The following is a 20,186-nucleotide window of genomic DNA, read 5'->3' as shown; positions in this document are numbered from 1 at the left end:
TAAATGTTCATAAACGGAAATGAAAACTGTCAGTAATCAGCGTGTGTCTTTCTCAAAGGAGGATAACATCAACGTAACGCTTTAAACAATATTTGGTACGTGTTGAAATATCCCATGAACGTCATTACAACGCAATGCGTTGACCCGACACGCGAAAGCTATTGTTAGCATGACCAAGACACTCGTCATTGTACGCTTTTTCCGGTCCTTTTTTTGTCTATGGCCCGGGAAACGTCAGTGATGTTGATTCATACACAGAAATTAATACTGTTAGTAATCAGCGATGTGTTTTCTGTATTTCTCAAAGGGGGATGACGTTACAGGAACATCAACATACCTACTGGTTTGGCTACGAGTGCGTGTTTGTTTTAACCCGACAGCGGCAGATGTTGTCTGCCTCGGTCACCTGATTCGTCACACATTCGCAAACATATTGCTGAAAATGTTCAAAATGCATCCCATATCCAATGCAGCGATTATGATTGTATAAGTGAGCACTACATCACTGCCACGTATAAAGAAATAAATAAAAGAACATACATTTATTAAAAGATCGCCGCAACCTGGATTCGAACCCATGCAGTCGACCAAAACAGCAACACTTTATAAGACGGCGGCACTACGCCGTCGGCCAACCAAAGTGTCATGTGCCACTGCTGATTTCAATACTTGTCATAAAATTGCACATCGTCAGTGGCAAGAAAACCTTTTGGTTCAGGATGAGCCAAGACAACTGGTTTGGTGGGCTCTATCATGGAACACTTCCAAACATGTGTATCGATTTTTTTCGCGAGGCTGCAGCCTAGCGCCACCGAAACATTTGGACAAAAGAGGATTTTAGGTTCAGACGGTCATACAGTGACGTGCATCACAGACATTCAAGAAAATATATATTAATGAAAGATCGCCGCAACCTGGATTCGAACCATGTCGAGCAAAATAACAACATATCCAAGACGGATGCCTTACGCCATCGGCTACTAGAGCTTAGAGTGTTTACGGCTGTTTTTTGTACTTGTCACATAATTGCACATCGTCAGTGGCAAGAAAACCGTTTGACCTTTGGAAGCTGCGCATGCGCATATCTTAAGTCATAATTTCGAGTTTTTAAATGACTATTTCGACTTTCCAGCCCTTCCTTTTTTTTGTGGCGGAAATGGGCTTCCATACATACAAGATTTACACCTGTCAGTGTAATCCAGTAAAGTTCAGCAGCACCAGAACTCCAGCTGCTCCTCTTCATCCGCTTTAAAAAGATTCTTGACTGTATAACAACTCTGATCTGATCCATTGAGATAGTTTGCCTAATATGACTGATTATATACATTTAATGATCAATATAATATATATCATTTCTAATTTAAAATAAAAATGAAACAAAAGCTTGATAATAGTAAAATACTAAACAGTCAGAACTATATTAAAACGTATTAGCAAGACCAACTGACGTGGTGACGTCATCAAGTCAGCTGCTGTTCCAATTGCGGAAATGAATGTTCTCCGTTCTCCCGAACCCATGAGTCAGGACTCCCGAGTCTATTCTCGCGGGAACGCAAGTCTGTTCTCGCCGTCTCAGATATTGAGAAAGGGCCAGGGTCTCCGTGGTAGGCTCCTCAACACAGCATAGAATCACAGGAAGTAAAGTTACCCAAGAGACATGAAACTACAAAATAAAATAAGACATGAACCCAACCCGTGACACCTATACTAATAGATTTTATATAAATATTTATATTGTAATATATACATATTTATTGATATACTGAATTGTTTGAATAAAATGTCCTTATTATGTTAAACTGTTGGAATAAATGTTGAATATTTAACAGCAATGTAATAATGCGTGTTTGATACCCTTTTTTGCATTGAATCATACTGAGATGTTTACGGAAACTGACTGACTGGCTGTCCCTACCAAAATAAAAATCTACTAGCGCACAGGCATATTCACTCACCCCTCCATTGTGCTTCTCTTTTCAAACTACTGACAGGAGCCATTGAACAGTGAGCCTCTACAGAGCATAGAAAAGTCAGAAGGAGACGAAAACGACCAAAAGTGAGAAAGTAAGCAGAGCCTTTTCCATAAAATTCTGTAGGTAGAACCAGGAAACTTAGGAAAGAGTGTTGGCACTTCTCAATTCTGAAAGCTGAATCTTTTCAAGGTGAGTCCTTCTCATTATGTAAATTTAATTTTAGTTGTCAAATCCAGGATTATGTCCTGAAATATTAGCAGGACAATATATCTAGAAGTATCAGTTACTCTAGTAATTTATGGAGCCATTAAAGTAACAGCTTTTAATTGTGGGTTTTTAAATATTATACAAAATAGCACTTGCATTTGAACCTTTTACTGCTTCATTAAATATGAATAACACTTCGTAAAATGCAGATAGGTCAATCTTATTTTTATTATTAGGCCCTAACTGGATGGCATGTTGGAGGTAGATCTTTTTCTTTTTGTGTCATAAAATGTATTGATTGTCAATAAAAAGCCCATGGTAAGGTTGATTTGAGCCTTTACAATTATATATCACAGCATCCCCGTGAAGGATTATAGTAGCTTGACTGAATTCCCACTACAGTGGTTGGATGTCAAATGGATTAAAGCATGCCACTCTTTTCATAACTGCATACCATTCTGTCAGAAGAGACCACAAATGCAGTTACCTATTCTCGGGGCAGAGCAACCAAGGCTTCTGTTGGACTTAATAAAGTGCTCACCTAAATGGGACTCTGCACTCAGCCACTTATGTGGTCCAGGGAGATCAGGGAACCAGTGAGAGATGCGTGTTCCTGTTTGTGTGTCTTTTATACTCTTTTCATAGTAGAACAAAATTGTGACAATGCAGGAAATAATGCTGTGTTTAAAATGACCATATCTGGTAAACATGCGGACTGGGAAATGGAGAAGCATGAAGATGTCAGGGCAGGGGCGACAGTGGGACAAACCACTAACAGCTACCGTTATATATCGCACCTACTATGGCATAATGTGGAAGTAAACTTTACATTGCACCTAATAACCAAGAATGGAGATGTACAAAAAAACCATCTTGTGTTTCGACCAGTTCTTAAGGTGTGGGGAAAATATAAAAGTCACAGTCACAGACAGCTGACAGACTCTTTGATGGTTCGCTTTTGATGCGTGCTTAGGGTCACCAGATATATCTGCGGGAATTGCTCATGTATCTTTTTCTCATCAACCAACTCGTAGGGATCGTAAATCCAGACAGTTTGGAACAACTTGGAAGTGATCACCAACTTCAAATCAGCTGTTTTGGTGCGGTGGACCCGCCCCTTTTGGGGGATGACGAGCTCACCTGGCCCGGTGTGAAAACGGGAAGCACTTTCTGGTGTTCGGGGTTCAGTGGAGTGTGATGGAGGGGAGGAGGAGTGCAGAGTCGGCGGAGCTACATTCAGTTGCGCGTGGATTGCTCTATTCTTTTTGGATTTCTCTTCTTTTGGAAGGTGGACAATACATTTCCTTTGTTATGCTTGGCTTACCTTTTTGTGTAAATATATCAAGATTTAAACTAAATCTTGGACTGTGTGTTGTGCTTTGTTGGGCTTATTCTTGTGACTGTTTAATGGGTTGAGGGTGTACATTTTATAGGTACGTGCTTTTGGACTGAGATCCTAAAAATAAAAAAAGCGGCGAGCAGCATTGGACGGGTCCTCACTACTCCTTGCCCGTCGGGGCACTGGCAGACGAAGCTCTCGCAAGTCAGTGGTCGTTAACCGTGTGGTGCAACACCTTTATTTTTGACATTATCATGGTCTTTAATGGTATGGTCTGTCTGTGGTAACCAGGTGCTTCTGATATACTATTACAAAGTTAAAGCCTCTCAAAATCTTTCACAAGACTACTTTTGGTGAATTTCAGGTTATAAATACAAGGTAACTAAAAATAGCTACACAGTAATTCCACTTCAGGCAGAGAGTACACATCACCATGGTGTGACTTGGTGATAACCAGGTCATTCTGATGTACCGGTGCAGGTCGAAGGAGGCAGGACTCTCAAAGTTTCCAAAATGTGCTCTTTATTCAGCACAAAACCGAACAGAAGCAAAAGGACGTGCACCAACGATGACTGACTAAGACGATGACTCGACAAGGGACAACAGGCACATGGGGCTTAAATACACAAGGGAGGTGCAGGTGATTGGACACAGGTGGGAACCCTCAGGCAATCACAGGACAGGACAGGAAGTGAAGCTCACCCAGAGACACGAGAGACAAGAAAACTACAAAATAAGACAGGAAGAGGACCCAAACCGTGACAAGTCCATCACCAGACTACATTTGGACATTTTCAGATTAGGATTTAAAAGGAAACACAATACTGTTATGACCATTCCACTTCATGTTGATAGTACACATCCTCAAGGTGTCACTTATGGATATCCAGGACATTCTGATGTTCCATCCCAAAATACCTTACATGACCCAACTTCCTTCGAAATCTTTAGAAAGGTGTTTTTTTTTATCTGTGCCCTACACACATAGTTTAATATTTCTTCTGGAAAAATGCAACTTTTACTTTTACGACTAGTTGTGAGAATAATAATTCCTTGAAAAGTCGTAGCGAGGACCCTAAATATAAGGTTCTGCTGCATTAGTTTCAATCTTTCAACCCAGACTGCCTGTCATGTCAATGTTAAAGGAGAGCAATACTAAATTACTGGCGTACTCTTTTAAATGTCTTTTAGGGAGAAACTTGATGGCCTAATATAGTGTACATTCAATCGAGACATTTGGAAATCAAACATGATGAACTGGCATACAATCTCAAAACAGATCAATTTCACTTCTAGACTTTAGGTCAATCTAAGATTGTTTTCAGATATCCAGATTAAGATTGTCATTGGTGTATACCATGTATTAGTCATAAAACCGCACCGCATTCAAGGATGTTATCAAATCAGCTGTAGACTTTCAGTGTTTGATGGTCTATAAGATAATAATGGTATATTCCATTGAGTGTTAAAAGCACATTTCTAGGCATGTCATCCCTGACATTGGTTTCTACAATTAACTGATAATTAGAAGCCTGATCCCAGTATTAACCCTTCATGTGCACTTCAATGCATAGAAATTGGTAAATGTAGATAAACCTGCACGGGAGGGAGAAAGAGCTGGTGCAAAGAGCTTCTACTCCCCTGTGTGAATTTACTTATCTGTCACGGCTTTATGTGGTCGAAATGGAAAAGAGAATTGGGCTATGTTTACAGCACCATAAACCTTTCTTTTAAACCCAAGGACTTGGCCACCCTGAAATTTTAGCACAGCACCTATAAAACTGAGGTTAACGCCGTCTTTTAAATCTGATGAAACATTTATCGATTTTCTTTTCTTTTTAGATCTTGTTTTATTTGCATCTCCTTTCCCCCCTCTGGGTTAATGGAAGTGAATCAGAGGACAGCAGAAGTACTGAGGGTAGTAAATGTTTGAATGCCAACAGTGTGAAAGACCAACTAAAAATAAAAAAGACGGAGCTGGTATGAAGAATAAAGCTCAGTTTAATGGCTACTTTGTAATTGTATCTACAGCACTGAGCTCCAAATTCCATGTGTGCCTCCTGTCTTGAGCTTTCGGTGGAAGATGTAAAGGCTCTCTGCAGTCCTGATGTCATCAGAGAGCAGGAACAGAGTCGCGATCTCGCCAAGTGCTTTTCTCTCAGAGAGGGAGGAACAAGCAGCTTGACAGATGCAGAGCGGCGTGTACGGGTTGAGATGTAGAGTGGACCCAATCCATTCACATGAGAACCGATGTTTTGAACTGGATGTTGGCAGCCACTGGTAACCAGTGAAGAGAACGGAGAAGTTGTGTGGTTTGGAAGAATTTTGGAAGGTTGAAGACCAGTCGAGCTGCTGCATTCTGGATGAGCTGTAGTGGTCGACTGGGTCTTCCGGGAAAGAGAAGTAGTTCAGTCTTGTCGGGGTTGATCTTCAGATGGTAGCGGACATCCACTGAGAGATGTCAGTCAGACAGGAGGAGATCCGTGCCGCCACCTGAGTATCAGAGTGAGGGAAGGAGAGAATTAGTTGGGTGTCATCGGCATAGCTGTGGTGCGAGGAAATGACTGAGCCGAGAGAGTTGGTGTAGATAGAGAAGAGGAGGGGACCCAGGACCACCCCTGACATTTTAGTATATCTCATCTAGCTAGTGACAGAGCTTTATGTGTCTATTTCAGGTTGGAAAATAGAACTGGTCAAAAATACCAAACTACTGGGAGTAGTGTTCAATGAAACGTTGTTGTGGTTGTAGCACATTGAAGGCATTGTCACTAAAATGGTGTTGCAGTCTTTGGTATTTAGTCACCTATTATACTGTCTACTCATGTTCAAACTACAACTGCCTTTTGAGAAGAATTAGGTTAAGGAGCAACGATTCCAATATGTGCAGGTAATTGCACTGTACAGAAATGCTATACTATTCCAATACACATATGTTGGAATTAAAATTGTCAATGTTTTTTGATTCCTGTTTGAGATGGATGCAATGGCTGACCCACACCAATACATCTTCACTGATGAAGCAGGGTTCAATGTCACAAAAAGGCGCAAAAGGGGCCGCAACATCATTGGACACGTGCAAACATCCAAGTTCCCGGTCAGAGGGGGGGAGGGGGGCGCGCAACATCACCATGTGTGTAGCCATTAGCAACCAATCTGTTCCTCTGTCAGGACACTGCAGCTGCCTCGGGAGACCCCTCGGATATCATAACCCGGAAGGCCTCCTTCTTCAGTCGGACGGCTTCCGGTGTCCACCACGGGGTTCGAGGGTTACCGCCCCTTGATGCACCTAAGACCTTGAGGCCACAACTCACTGCCGCAGCTTCAGCAATGGAAGTTTTGAACATGCACCACTCTGGTTCAATGTCCCCTACCTCCACAGGAATGTGAGCAAAGCTCCGCCGGAGGTGTGAGTTGAAAAACTTTTTCTGACTGGAGCCTCTTCCAGACGTTCCCAGTTCACCCGCACTACACGCTTGGGTTTACCAGGTCTGTCCTGAGTCTTCCCCCCGCACTACACGCTTGGGTTTACCAGGTCTGTTCTGAGTCTTCCCCCATCCTCTGACCCAGCTCACTACCAGATGGTGATCAGTTGACAGCTCTGCCCCTCTTTACCTGAGTGTCCAGAACATGCGGTCTCAGATCAGATGATACGATTATAAAATTGATCATTGATCTTTGACCTAGGGTGCTCTGGTACCACCTACACTTATGAACATCCTTATGTTTGAACATGGTGTTGTTATGGACAATCCATGACTGGCACAGAAGTCCCTTTTGTTCTCCGGGGTAAACTCCAATGTAGCAGCACTCAGCTGGGGACTTGTGAGTATCGCCACTCCAGAGTAGAAAAGAGTCCATCCCCTATCCAGGAGTGTCGTTCCAGAACCAAGGCTGTGCATAGAGGTAAGCCCCACCAGATCCAACTGATAGCGCTCCACCTCTCGCACAAGCTCCGGTTCCTTCCCGTTACACGTCCCCCGAGCCAGCACCTGCCGCATAGGTCTGTTCCGTATAGACCCCCCACTTTCACTGCCACCCTTGTATCAGCGCACCCGACCCCATTGGTTTCCTCCACAGGTGGTGAGCCCATGATTTTGATCTCTGGACTCCAATTCGTGGTCTGTGATCTGTGGTTTGGTGAGAACTGTGTGTGCTCCCCCTACCTGTGCCTCCCACGCCCCTTATTTACAACCATGTGCATCTAATCACCTAGTGTCCAAAATACTAATATGAATAGATCAAAATAAAATATGCCAACAATAAACATAAATGTCTCCTACAAATGGGATTGTTAATGTAATGTTTGATAAGCCCTATCAATTAATAACTTCATTGTTTTTAAAACATTCAAGGAGTTAGCGCGCACTCTACCGCCCTTATGACTGCGCCATCGATTTCCTCGCGGGAGCCCCTCTCCCCACCAGTAGGCTGTTCAACGCGTCTCGCCCGGAAAGGGGGGCCATGAAGACATATATCAACGAGAGTCTAGCTTTTGGTTTGATCTGTCCCTCCTCCTCCCCCCTGGGAGCGGGCTTCTTTTTTGTCGAGAAGGATGCTTCTCCACGCCCCTGTATAGATTACCGGGGTTTGGGAGGTGGAGGTTGACGCCTCGGACACCGAAGTGGGAGCGGTTCTGTCTCAAAAGCATCCCCTCACTCAAAAGCCACATCCTTGTGCTTTCTTTTCCGTTGACTCAGCCCAGCCGAGAGAAATTATGTCTAGTTTCAGGAGTGGAGGCACTGGTTCGACGGCTGCAAGCAAGCGTTTCTTATATAGACTGATCACAAGAACCTCGCTTACCTCCGCTCTGCTCACGTTATGTGGGGCCTTTCACAATTTCCAAAATAATAAAACCTTCCTCTACTCTTTGAAGATACATCTCACAGTCCATGTTTCCCTCCTTAAGCCTGTCTCCTCCAGTGACCTCAGCCCTCCGGCCGTTCCCCCTCCACCCCCCCGGCTCATCGATGATCACCCTGCGATAGGGTTTCCAGGACACTGGACGTCAGCCCCCAAGGACGGGGTTTCCAGCCCAACGAAATGGTGCCCAGCATAAGGCGAGCCCGACTATGTGTTCTCCGGTGTCATCCAGGTCTCAGTGAGAGCGAGGAAGTCAAGCAATCGCTGGATAGCAAAGCCGGAGATGGAGTCTGCCTTTCGAGTAGCTGGCAGTTACAGAGGCCTCCTGTTAAAAGGTGTTGGACATGTGTGGAGTGGGTCGGATAGGTAAGAGAGGAGAGATTACGATAAAGAGCAGATTGAGCCCGAGGGAAGGAGAGTTGTACAGGTACAGAGAGCAAGCACATTATTAAAAACGAGCAGTCAAAGGCACCGCACTCAGCCGCCCCCAGAAGACTCCCTCGTCTTTGCTCACGATTCACCCAACCTCTAGTTAAATACGCCCTCGTCAGTGGAAGTTAGCTACGGCTGCGCAGACTACAACCCTCGTCATTAGGCAACAAAAGGTTGCAAAAAAACACTTTCAGGTCAAACCTAGCAAAGATAGGAGGGCCCACTAGCAGTCAATTTGATCTAATATAGCAGAATCTACAGCAAGAACCTGCAGTCCAGTTACTATCAGGTCATCTTGATGTGGGGGTCTGGGGCGCTGATGTAGGCAGGAGCTAGGGTTGTTCTGATACCAAAATTCTGACTTTGATACTGTACCTGGCAAAATATTTCGATACTCGATACTTTTCGATACGATACTACAAATGAGACACTGGAATATTTATCTATGATAGTAATAAATAAAACATCTGTAAGGTTCCCTTTTTACCAGCCCGTTCTTGCCCAGCTTTTTGAACACTTAACAAATGGCATTCATAATAGTATTAACCCACAGCAAGATATTAATGAAAACGACATGGTTAAATCCTAGCATTGATTATACACAGCTATGTAGACCTATTGTCCGTATCTATATGACTGTATAGTTATCTCCAAGTATGAATTGCATAAGATGTGTTTGAGGTGGTAAAAAACTAAAGCTTTGTGAGTTGGGTACATTAAAGATGGGGACATAATTAAAGGGTAATTTTTCCCCTTTATTGAAAAACGACAATGAAAATTGCATCTAGTGTGTATTATTTTGTACAATTCTGTGTGCATTCTGACCTCATGATCACATAGGCCCACATGAGTGAAATTTTAGGTCATTTTGCATGTATATATTTCTGCTGGACTATTCAATAACTTATTTGCTGTCTTGCTTTGTCTGGTGTTGCACTTCAGGAATCAGGAAACGTTTATTGCCATAATATGTTTGACATACATGGAAATTGTCTTGGCGGTGGTGCATGACAGAAGACAGTACAATAATGACGACATAGTGCAGCAATAAAATATATGCTATGGGTTAGTAAGTTAGAGGAGATAAGATAAAATTAGGAATAAAAATAAAGATGAAGTGCACCAGCTAAACAAAGTGACGAGTGACAAGTGAAAGTGACAAAGTGAATTAATGAACATGGGAGTCAGAGTCAGTCAGGGGGGGCCCCGGGCTCTGTTGATGAGCCCGACTGCCGAAGGGAAGAAACTGTTTGTGTAGCGGGAGGTCTTAGTCCTGCCGGATGGAAGGGGCACAAACAGTTCATGTCCAGGGTGGGAGGGGTCGGCTACAATCTTTTTGGCCCGCTTCAAAGTCCTGGAAGCGAACAAGTCCTGGAGAGACGGAAGATTGCAGCCAATCGCCCTCTCTGCAGAGCGGATGACACGCTGCAGCCTGCCCTTGTCCTTGGCTGTGGCTGCAGCGTACCACACGTGATGGAGGAGCAGAGGATGGACTCGATGATGGCCGTGTAGAAGTGCACCATCATTGTCTCAGGCAGGTTGAATTTCTTCAGCTTCCTCAGGAAGAACATCCTCTGCTGAGCCTTTTTTGTGATGGAGCTGATGTTCAGCTCCCACTTGAGGTCCTGGGTGATGATGGAGCCCAGGAAACGGAAGGAGTGGTGACAGGGGAGTCACACAAGGTGAGGGGGGAAGGTGGGGCTGGGTTCTTCCTGGAGTCGACGACCATCTCCACTGTCTTAAGGGCGTTAAGCTCCGGGTTGTTCTCGCTGCACCACGTCACCAGGTGGTAAAACTCCCACCTGTAGACGGACTCATCCCCACCAGAGATCAGTCCAATGAGGGTGGTGTCATCAGCAAACTTTAGGAGCTTGACGGGCTGGTGACTGGAGGTGCAGTTGTTTGTGTACAGGGAGAAGAGCAGAGGGGAAAGAACGCAGCCTTGGGGGGAACTGTTGCTGATGGACCTAGAGGCAGAGACGTGTTTCCCCAGCTTCACGGACAGGAAGCAGCACTTGCAGGTGGATTCGGGCACGTGCAGCTGGGAGAGTTTGTCCTGCAGCAGAGACGGTATGATGGTGTTGAAGGCAGAGCTGAAGTCCGCAAACAGGATCCTGGCGTAGGTTCCTGGGGAGTCCAGATGCTGGAGGATGAAGTGGCGGGCCATGTTGACAGCATCGTCTACAGACCTGTTGGCTCTGTAGGCGAACTGCAGGGGGTTCAGGAGGGGGTCGGTGAGGGACTTTAGGTGGGACAGGACAAGCCGTTCAAAGGACTTCATGACTAAAGAGGTCAGTGCGACGGGCCTGTAGTCATTCAGTCCTGTGACCCTGGGCTTCTTGGGAACAGGGATGATGGTGAGGTCTTGAAGCAGGCGGTGAACACAGGAGACAGCTGGTCAGCACAATGCTTCAGGGTGTGGGGCGAGACTGAGTTCGGACCCGGCTGCTTTCCGGGGGTTTTGTCTTTTCAAGAGCCGATTGACGTCACTCTCCAAGACAGAGAGGAGCGGTGGGGGAGGGGAGAGTAGTCCAAAGGTGTGAGCACCTGATGGGTCGGGGGAGGTGGTGGAGTTGTGGGTCAGGACTGTCCCATTGTCTTTCAAATCTGCCGTATAACTCATTCAGCGTGCCTGCCAGGCGGAGGTCATTCATGGACTTTTTTTTGGGCTTGTAGTTTATGAGGTGTTTAAAGCCTCTATATACCAAAGCAGAATCCCTTGCTGAGAGCTGTTGCAGTTTGTCATAATACATTTGGTCACCATATCTCACTGCCTTGCTAAACCTGTATTTTAACTGGGAAGTTTTTGTCCCGATTTCTAAATGCCTGTTCCTTCAAACCTGTGAGTGCGGTGTGTGCAATTCTCTAGTTCAAAAGACCAAAATCCATGCACCTTTAGACCATTGAGAAATAGAACATTGGCTTGTGTTTGAGGAAGGCAACATAGTCATGAAGTCTTTTGAACGGATAGTCCTGTCCGACCTGAACACTCTCACCGACCCCCTCCTGGACCCCTTGCAGTTCGCCTACGGAGCCAACGGGTCTGTAGACGATGCTGTCAACATGGCCCTCCGCATCTGGACTCCCCAGGAACCTACGTCAGGATCTTGTTTGTCGACTTTAGCTCTACTTCAACACAATCATCCCGTCTCTGCTGCAGGACAAACTCTCCCAGCCGCACGTGCCCGACTCACCTGCAAATGTCTGACAGGAAGTCATTGATCAGCACGTGAAGCTGGGGAAACATGTCCATGCTTCTCGGACCATGTCTCTGCCTCTTGTACCATCAGCATTGGCTCCCCCCAAGGCTGCGTTCTTTACCCTCTGCTCTTCTCCCTATACATAAAGAGCTGCACCTCCAGTCGCCGGTCTGTCAAGCTCCTGACGTTTGCGGATGACACCACCCTCATTGGACAGATCTCTGGTGGAGATGAGTCCCCCTACAGTCTGACCACCTGGTGACGTGGTGCAGCCAGAACAACCTGGAGCTCAACGTTCTGAAGACAGTGGAGAGAGCAACGGGGGGAAAGCGTACAAGCACGTGCTTTTTGGCCATGCCTGTCCCAAAGCATCCAACCCTGATGGTTGATATAAGAAACCACTGATGTGTTGTCTGTCCGGACAAGCACATGCTGGTCCGTCAGGGCTGGGCGGAAGTGTTTCAGCGCCTGAAACACCGCCAGCATTTCCAGCTGGTTTATGTGCCAGGACCGGATATGATGCTGCCACAGCCTAGAGGCTGAGTGACCACTCATGATCGCACCCCAGCCCGTGAGGGAAGAGCTGTCGTGAGGATGACCCGGCGACAGATCGCCCCTAAAACGGGCCCTTGGGCTAGAAACCCAGGGTGCATCCATATGACCAAGGCCCTCAGGCAGTGCCGAGTGACTTTGATCGGGCGGTGCTCGTTCCCCCTTGGGGAGAATCCCTTGGTCTTGAGCCACCACTGCAACGGTCTCAAGTGTAACAGGCCGCGGGGGATCACATTAGATGTCGCTGCCAGGAGACCTAACAGTCTCTGAAACTGTTTCACAGTGAGTGGCTGGCCTAGCCTGGCCTGCTGAACAGCAGAGAGGATCGAAACTACCCGCATCGTGGTCGAATCCCAAATTACACCCAGGAAAGTGGTCCTACGTGCTGGGGACAGCACACTTTTCCTGGTGTTGAGTCTCAGACGGTTGATATGAGCGAGCACAACATCACGGTGTTGGGCCGCCAGGCGCTCAGAGGGCACTAAAATCAACCAGTCGTCCAAGTTCAAAATACGGATGCCCTGGAGACGCAATGGCGCCAGAGCTGCATCCACGCATTTTATGAACTTACGGGGCGAGAGGGCTAGGCCAAAAGGAAGGACCTTGTATTGGTAAGCTTTATCCCCAAAAGCGAACCTCAGGAACTTCCTGTGTCGAGGGAGGATGGGAATATGAAAGTAAGCGTCCTGGAGATTCACCATGACAAACCAGTCCTCGGACCTGATTTGAGCCGCGATCTGTTTGAGAGTGAGCATTTTGAAGCTCAACTTCGCAACAGCGATGTCAGCGGTGTCAGGGCCTATTGGACGAAGTCCTCTCCGCGGCGGCGGTCCTCAGACCAGTCCGGCCGCGAGAGAACCTCGTCCGATTGTGCCGTGCTGTGGCCCGGCCTTGACGGGGGGGTCTCCTGCTGTACCAGGCCCTGCGGACGTGGCGTCGTCGGGGAACGAAAGAATCGAGCGCCTCCGCCTGCCACCTCTCGGCGCGGAGTTTATCCGCCACATCCCCAATGGCACCTCCGAAGAGGGTAGTGGGGGAGAGAGGGGCATCCAGGAGGAAGGACTTGTCCTTCCCCTGCAGTGCGGAGTGGCTCAGCCAAAGGTGCCGCTCCGTAGCCACCATGGCTGCCGTCTCTTTCGTGGCTCGTAACGCGAGTTCAGCCGTGTGCCTCAGCTCACGCACTGCCTCCGGCGTTAGCTCCGTCTCCTCGGCCACGTCGGCCAGCAGCTCTGCCTGATACGCCTGGATAAGCGCCATCGTATGCAGGCAGCACGCCGCTTGCCCTGCCGCAGAGGCATCCTTCCGTAGCCATGTTGCTTAGCCTCAGCCAAAGACGAGTACAATGCCGTACGCGGGTTGTACACGTGAGCAGACACTGGCCTACACCAGGGCGCCGACACCTCAGTGTGGACGTCTGGGAAGAATGGCAGGCACTCTGCGGGAAGGTAAAAACCGCTCCTGCAGTCTACCGGGGGCAGACGGCTGCTGCTCACCCGCCGGCCAGCTGATGTGTAATCTGTCAGCTGCTCGGGTGAGGACTTCCAGCAATTCTTTTGTGGCAGCGGGGGAATGAGTCGCCTCGGCGTCAGCCTCCGCTGCCTCTACGCTCACCACGTCCAGCTCCTCGGAGCCGGAAAAAGGTGAGAGCGGCGTGGAGGAAGCCGCGGAGCGTGCCTCCGCCTCCGGAAACGAGCGCCTGGATCCCATGGTGAAGGGCCGGGAAAAGGCGTCAGCCGTCCCGGAATCCTCCGTGAGATCCATTTGTGATCCCCAGGAAGGCAACCGGGGCTCCGCCTCGGCACGAGCCAAAGTGGAGCCGCGGGGAGCACGCCTCGTCGACCAGTCCTCAGTGAAGAGAGCTCGACGGGAGACGCGAGATTGCCACAGCAAATGCTCACAGTCTGCACAGCCAGCCCCCTCAAGGGCTAGCTGGGCGTGCTCCATGCCTAAGCAGACAACACACAGGTCGTGCGAGTCTCTGCCCGTAATAAATCGGGTGCAAGGGGGAACACACTGGACAAACCGCTCAGCCATTTCTATCTAAGTGGAAAACTTCACACGCACTAGATGAAGGCACAGAGATGAATGGTCCTGCCCTTCGGGTCCCTTTTATAGCGCCCTGGTCTGGCGTCCCCGCTATGACGTACCAGCTCGCCATTGGTTAATTTTCACACGTGCTTCATGACGCGGTCACCCAGGGGCGTTCCCACAGCGTTTTGCGCAGCTCGAGTTCCCTGATAAGGAACAAGAGATATGATAATTGAATAATTCTCCTGATTTTTTTTTTTTTTTTAAGAAGTGATATACGGGAGACAAAGACTTCTCTGCTTGATTCTGCTCCAATCGTCTCCACCTCCTCACTTCCCATCACAAACCACAGCCCTGGTCCTACAGAGCTCAGATGTTGTGTCTGCATTCAACAAAGCTGTGAGCCAGATTTTCAGCATCCAGCTGCAGGCCAGCTCCCACCAGATCGGACAAAGTGACTGGTAAGCAACAAATACATCTACATTACTCCTGGGAGCCTCTGGACTTAAATCCCAAAACTAATGTGTTTATGCCAGGAGCAACAGTGCTGCAGAGCAGAAGAAAGAAAAAGAGAAAATACTTACTTCAACACCATCATCATCATTGAACTATCTAAAACCTGTTTTTTCTTATGTGTATTCCTGAGACAAATAGAGACGCGGAAGCCTGTGGACGGACAAAAGGAGTGAAGCAGAGAGGAGGCTTTCAAAAGATGTGATGGTGTTTTAATGGTGGACAGGCAGTAGAAGATGGTGGATCCCTCTTCAACGGACAACAGGTCATGCAAACAAACACAGTCATGGACTGATGGGGAACAGGAGAGAAAATAGAAATGTGAGATAAAATAAATAAATAAACTTTAATGGTAGAGGGTGTGAGGTAATATTTTTGTGTGATTCTGGAAGATCTGTTATGTTAACTTCAGGATGAAAAAACAAAGAAAATGCTTAATAAAGTTAATAAAGTGTCACTATTAGCATAAGACTACACACAGAATACCTGTCGGTGGAATTAAATCATAGATCCAGAATCAGGTTTACAAACGAGACAACAATTGGTATTATTAGTTGTTTAGTAAAAATGAATGAGAGCTGTTGGGATGAAGCATGAGTGACTGATGTTTAACTCAACAAGCAATTTTGGTTTAACTATAAGGGGTAATTAATTAATTACACAAAAGATAAAGGAAATTAATGAAGTAATTCCTCAATGTGTCTAAGAGAATAATAATTGTGACGTGCAGTGAAATGTTTCTACAGAGACTTGAGGTAAGAGATAAGTGATGGAAAAGCTTTCTTTAAAACAAAGATGAGAGAAGACTAAAATTAATCTGTTGAAAACAACGAAGGGTTTTGAGAAACTGAGGTGTCAGGGCAGGCCACTCACCCAAAAAGTTTCTCAGGGCCATCTCAGTCCCCAGACCTGAATATCATTGAAAATCTGTGGTCTGTTTTAAAGCGGGCTGTCCATGCTCGGAAACCATCAACCCTGACTGAACTGGAGATGTTTTGTAAAGAAGAATGGTCAAAAATACCTTCAACCAGCATCCAGACCCTCATTGGAAGCGTTTAGAGGCTGATATTTCTGCAAAAGGAGGATGTACTAAATATTGAGGTAATTTTTCTGTTGGGGTGCCCAAATTTATGCACCTGCCTACTTTTGTTTAAGTAATTATTGCACACTTTCTGTAAATCCTATAAACTTCATTTCACTTCTTAAATATCACTGTCTGCTATATGATATATTTAATTGAAATTGTTGTTCCGAACAACCAATGAAACATAAAGGAAAATCTTAAATGATCAGGGGTGCCCAAACTTTTTCATACCACTGTATAATATGATCTCATATGTAATAATATTTTACATTATATAAATAAGACAGACCAATGTTGAATGGTGAATTTGTAGAAAGCCCACTGTTAGAAGTGTCAAATCACATTAAATCAAAAATAATTAAAACTCATACTGGGTAGCAACCTTTGATTCCGGCCAAAATCCAGAGGTCGCAGCCTTGTGGAAACAGAGACAAGAAAGAGTTGTGAGATCTCAAAACAAGAATAGTAAATATATCAATAGTATTACATACCATTCTCACTCCTTACGCCAACCACTGTCTGGAAGGGCAACTGTGGTGGTACTCTTCAGACCGTGTGCAGCGCAGGGTATGTGTTGACATAGAGGTAGCGAGTGTTTCCCCTACCATTATAACAGCAGGGCGCCGTCAACGACCCATCAGCCGTACCGTTCGCCGGTCGAATCTTCAGCAGCACACAGCACCCCCCGACTCCGCCCCCCGGAAGTTGTAAACCTAGGAGAAACACTGCGTAGCCTAGCAGCTAGCTTAGCCGTGCAGCTAGCTTGTAAAGTGTTCCCATTCACGTTCTGTTTGACACGTGGAGAAATTCCTCTTCTTGTTTCCCTTCCAATGCAAAAAGCTATCTCCATCTTCAACTTCATCTCCACCTCGGACTCTGCGATCAAAGATAACTGACTGCAACTAGCGGCGGTTTTGTTTCATCGTTGTTTACTTCCGGTTTGCCGTAAGTAAATGAATGTGACCCTTGTAAAGGGGATTAAAATATTTTATTGCATTCATCTCACATCACATAGATTAATGTGTTAATTTAGACAGGCCCCCAAATAAAAAAAATACTTATTAATACTTACTAAAAACAGTGCAAGCCAACAGACAACCAATTTTCTGTCTCTCAACATTCTGTAATGCCAGATCTGGCCCAGGTTTAGCAGCTATTAATCGGTCAAATCCTGTTTCAGTGCTGGTTGCCAATAAATCCATGTCATAGCCTGAAAAGGGCTGTTTCTATAAAGCCAGATTGGGCCCAGATTCTGCAGCCATCAACGGTCCGGAGCGTGTTTTAGTACTGGATGCTGATGAACCCAGCTGCCATGTCTCAACTAGTTTAGGCCCGTTTCTATAATGACAGATTCAGCCCAGGTCTGGCAGCCATCATTGGGCCAGAACCTGTTTTAGTGCTGGTTGCCGATAAACCCGGCGGCCATGTCTCAACCAGAATAGGCCTGTTTGCCAGATGTGGCCCAGATTCTGCAGGCATAGACTGGCCAGAACCTGTTTCAGTGCTGGTTGCCAGTAAATCCAGCTGCCATGTTTCAACCATTATAGGCCCGATTCCATAATGCCAGATATAGCCCTGGTTTGGCAGCCATCAACAGGCCGGAGCCTGTTTCAGTGCTAGTTGCCGATAAACCCGGCTGCCATGTCTCAACTAGTTTAGGCCCGTTTCTATAATGACAGATTCAGCCCAGGTCTGGCAGCCATCATTGGGCCAGAACCTATTTCAGTGCTGGTTGGCAATAAACCCGGTGGCCATGTCTGTAACAGCTACATATGGCATGAATGAAAAGGGCCAAAGCTGACTCACATCGAGCTGTAACACAGCCGAGCTAGCCGACACTCAGAAGCAATCCGGCCGAGTCCACTGGCTACCTGGAACTGCTCTAAGGATAAGATGACTGACTCACTGATGTTCGAGTGCAGTTGTGGTTTAGCTGTTCTTGGGTTCATTCAACATATCAATTAGGTTCAATGTGGAGCTGGGAGGAATTCTTGAAAACCAAGCTAACCAGATGACAAGGGACATAGAAAGAGGATTTATTTTATATATTTTCTACTATTGTAGTTAGGGTTGGCAAAACAGAAGCATAACTTTATGTTAATGTCAAACTTGATTTGAGAAGATGTATTTGATCAAACAATACTTATACCAATAATGAGCTACAATATCTCACTGATTAAATTGCAAAGTCTGCATCAGTAAAAATCCATTAGTGAGTGAGGACTGTGATGGTCAATTTCCTTATCCTTTCTGATCTCACAGAAAAACAGGAACATGATTCAATGCCACAAATTAGGATAGAAATATTTTGGCACCACTTGGACATCAAGTCAGTCAAGACAAGTTGTTGTGGACACAAATCTAAGGTTTTAAATTATAAATAATGGTGTTGAAAAAAAGGGTTGAATATTATAACTTATTTGTGTACTATTGGAGTTCTATCATTACGTTTTTCCGAACGCAAACACTAGTTCCATAGCTTGAACCGAACCATAAATTGTTAGGAGGTAGAAGTCCATTTTTAGTTACAAGTTAGTTTAGTTAGTCTGACGGTCACTAATACACACCCTCTTCAGGACTGATGTAACAAAATCCACATGTTTGACATCAGCTTTTATTAAATCTTTGAGCCACAGAAAAAAAAATAAAGAAATAAAAAGAAATACAATGATGATTACACAAGCGGCTCAGACTGGGGCTCACTCTTGATGAATCGGAATGCTGAGAAAAGTCTCAGATCCAGGATTATGCACACTGGGCAGGGATGATGGAGTTGAGACGTTGTTGCAGGTAGGTTGTTGCTCCCTCCTACTGGAAACCAGCTGCTCAGGTCAGGGATCAGACTTTGCTGGAGCGCAATGGCAACAAGGTAATGACAGCAGCTACCTGTAAAACACAAGCAGAACTGACAACAAGCATCAATCACCCAACAGACACCGCTGCCTCCATGATTAGTAATCTCCAGCATGCTCAGCCGTCGCAAAGCACGTGGAGGATGCTGAGCTCTTAGAAGCAGCTGCCCCGTGCTTGATATTCCCGTTAATTTGTTAATTATTAATCTGTAAGAAACCGATTTGTTATTTTTATTCCAAAAGTGTCACAGGTGGTGGAGAGTAATTTATGATTGGTGATCAACTGCAGATTTTTAATTAAGTCCAGGCCAGAGTTCACGCCGCTACAGATAGAAGTGGTTCATTAATCTTAAATACAGTTAATTGTCGGGCAACAGTAAACACACAAATGAAGTCAGCCCTGCTAGGGAAGAGTAATGTGAAGATGTTGTCGCCATTTGACAAACAATCTTATCAAAAATATATGGTCCTAAATCCATTCAAGGCTTTTACAATATTGCATTACTGTTATGACTCAGAGCGTCATAGTGGAGCAGTTCCCCTCCCTGCCTGAGTGGGCTTCTGTGTGTTTTGCCTTGCTCTGTCTCTTTTCCTTTTGCAGGTGATTGGATGTCGGTGAATAAGAAGGATCCCGTGGGAGCCGGCAGGCCTCTCTTGTTGCCTGTCTCTCCAGCTTCCATCCGGGAGCCATGCTGCACCTCATGGACTTTTGGGGTGGTGGCGGGGTTTAGCAAGGAGGTCGGTAGGGGTGAGAAGCCTTTGTTTGTTTGTTCATGTTTTCTCCTGTTTTTGGGTAGGGAGTTAGGTAAGACACCTGTATTTTTGTTTGTTTCTTTATGTGTCCTAGGGAAGGTAGGGGGACCTGCACATATTGTTTTGTTTGTTGTTTTAGGCCATGCTCACCCTGAAATCTATGACCTTGAACTAAAGTAAATACCCCAAAATGAGAAAGCGGCGGCCTTTGTCTTGGTCTTAATTACGGGATTACTTGTATGCTACTTCCGGCTCCCCTAGGCCGGGCGTAACAATTACCTCCTATGTCATCAACAAAGAGATATGCAACAATAATTAGCTTGTGGGCGCAGTCTGCTAATGTAGCTTGTTGGTGGCAGAGTAGTTTGTTACATAAGCCCAGACGGGACCCCA

The 20,186-nt window shown here is 46.0% G+C and overlaps 1 protein-coding gene across 6 annotated transcripts in view; it reads right to left on the bottom strand.

Moving 5' to 3' along the window:
* Positions 1 to 4,023: 4,023 nt before the first annotated feature.
* tsnare1 (T-SNARE Domain Containing 1) overlaps positions 4,024 to 20,186 on the bottom strand; it is a 161,088-nt gene continuing 144,925 nt past the window's right edge. For 2 of the 6 annotated variants that reach the window (XR_009957045.1, XR_009957047.1), the window contains 2 exons: positions 16,571 to 19,074; positions 4,024 to 6,012 (listed from right to left, as the gene is read on the bottom strand). Coding sequence is in view for 1 of the 6 variants with exons in the window: in XM_062565319.1 (XP_062421303.1) it covers positions 5,950 to 6,012 (63 nt within the window). In the remaining 5 variants the exon portion in view is untranslated. Of the gene's footprint in view, positions 6,013 to 16,559; positions 19,075 to 20,186 lie in introns of those variants that run through there. The other 4 variants (XR_009957046.1, XM_062565319.1, XM_062565318.1 and 1 more) reach the window with 4 other exon arrangements.

Source organism: Pungitius pungitius, chromosome 11 (assembly GCF_949316345.1).
Source record: "Pungitius pungitius chromosome 11, fPunPun2.1, whole genome shotgun sequence".
Taxonomy (NCBI): domain Eukaryota; kingdom Metazoa; phylum Chordata; class Actinopteri; order Perciformes; family Gasterosteidae; genus Pungitius; species Pungitius pungitius.
The sequence above is the reverse complement of the archived record's forward strand: the minus strand, read 5'-3'. Positions and strand labels throughout refer to the sequence as shown.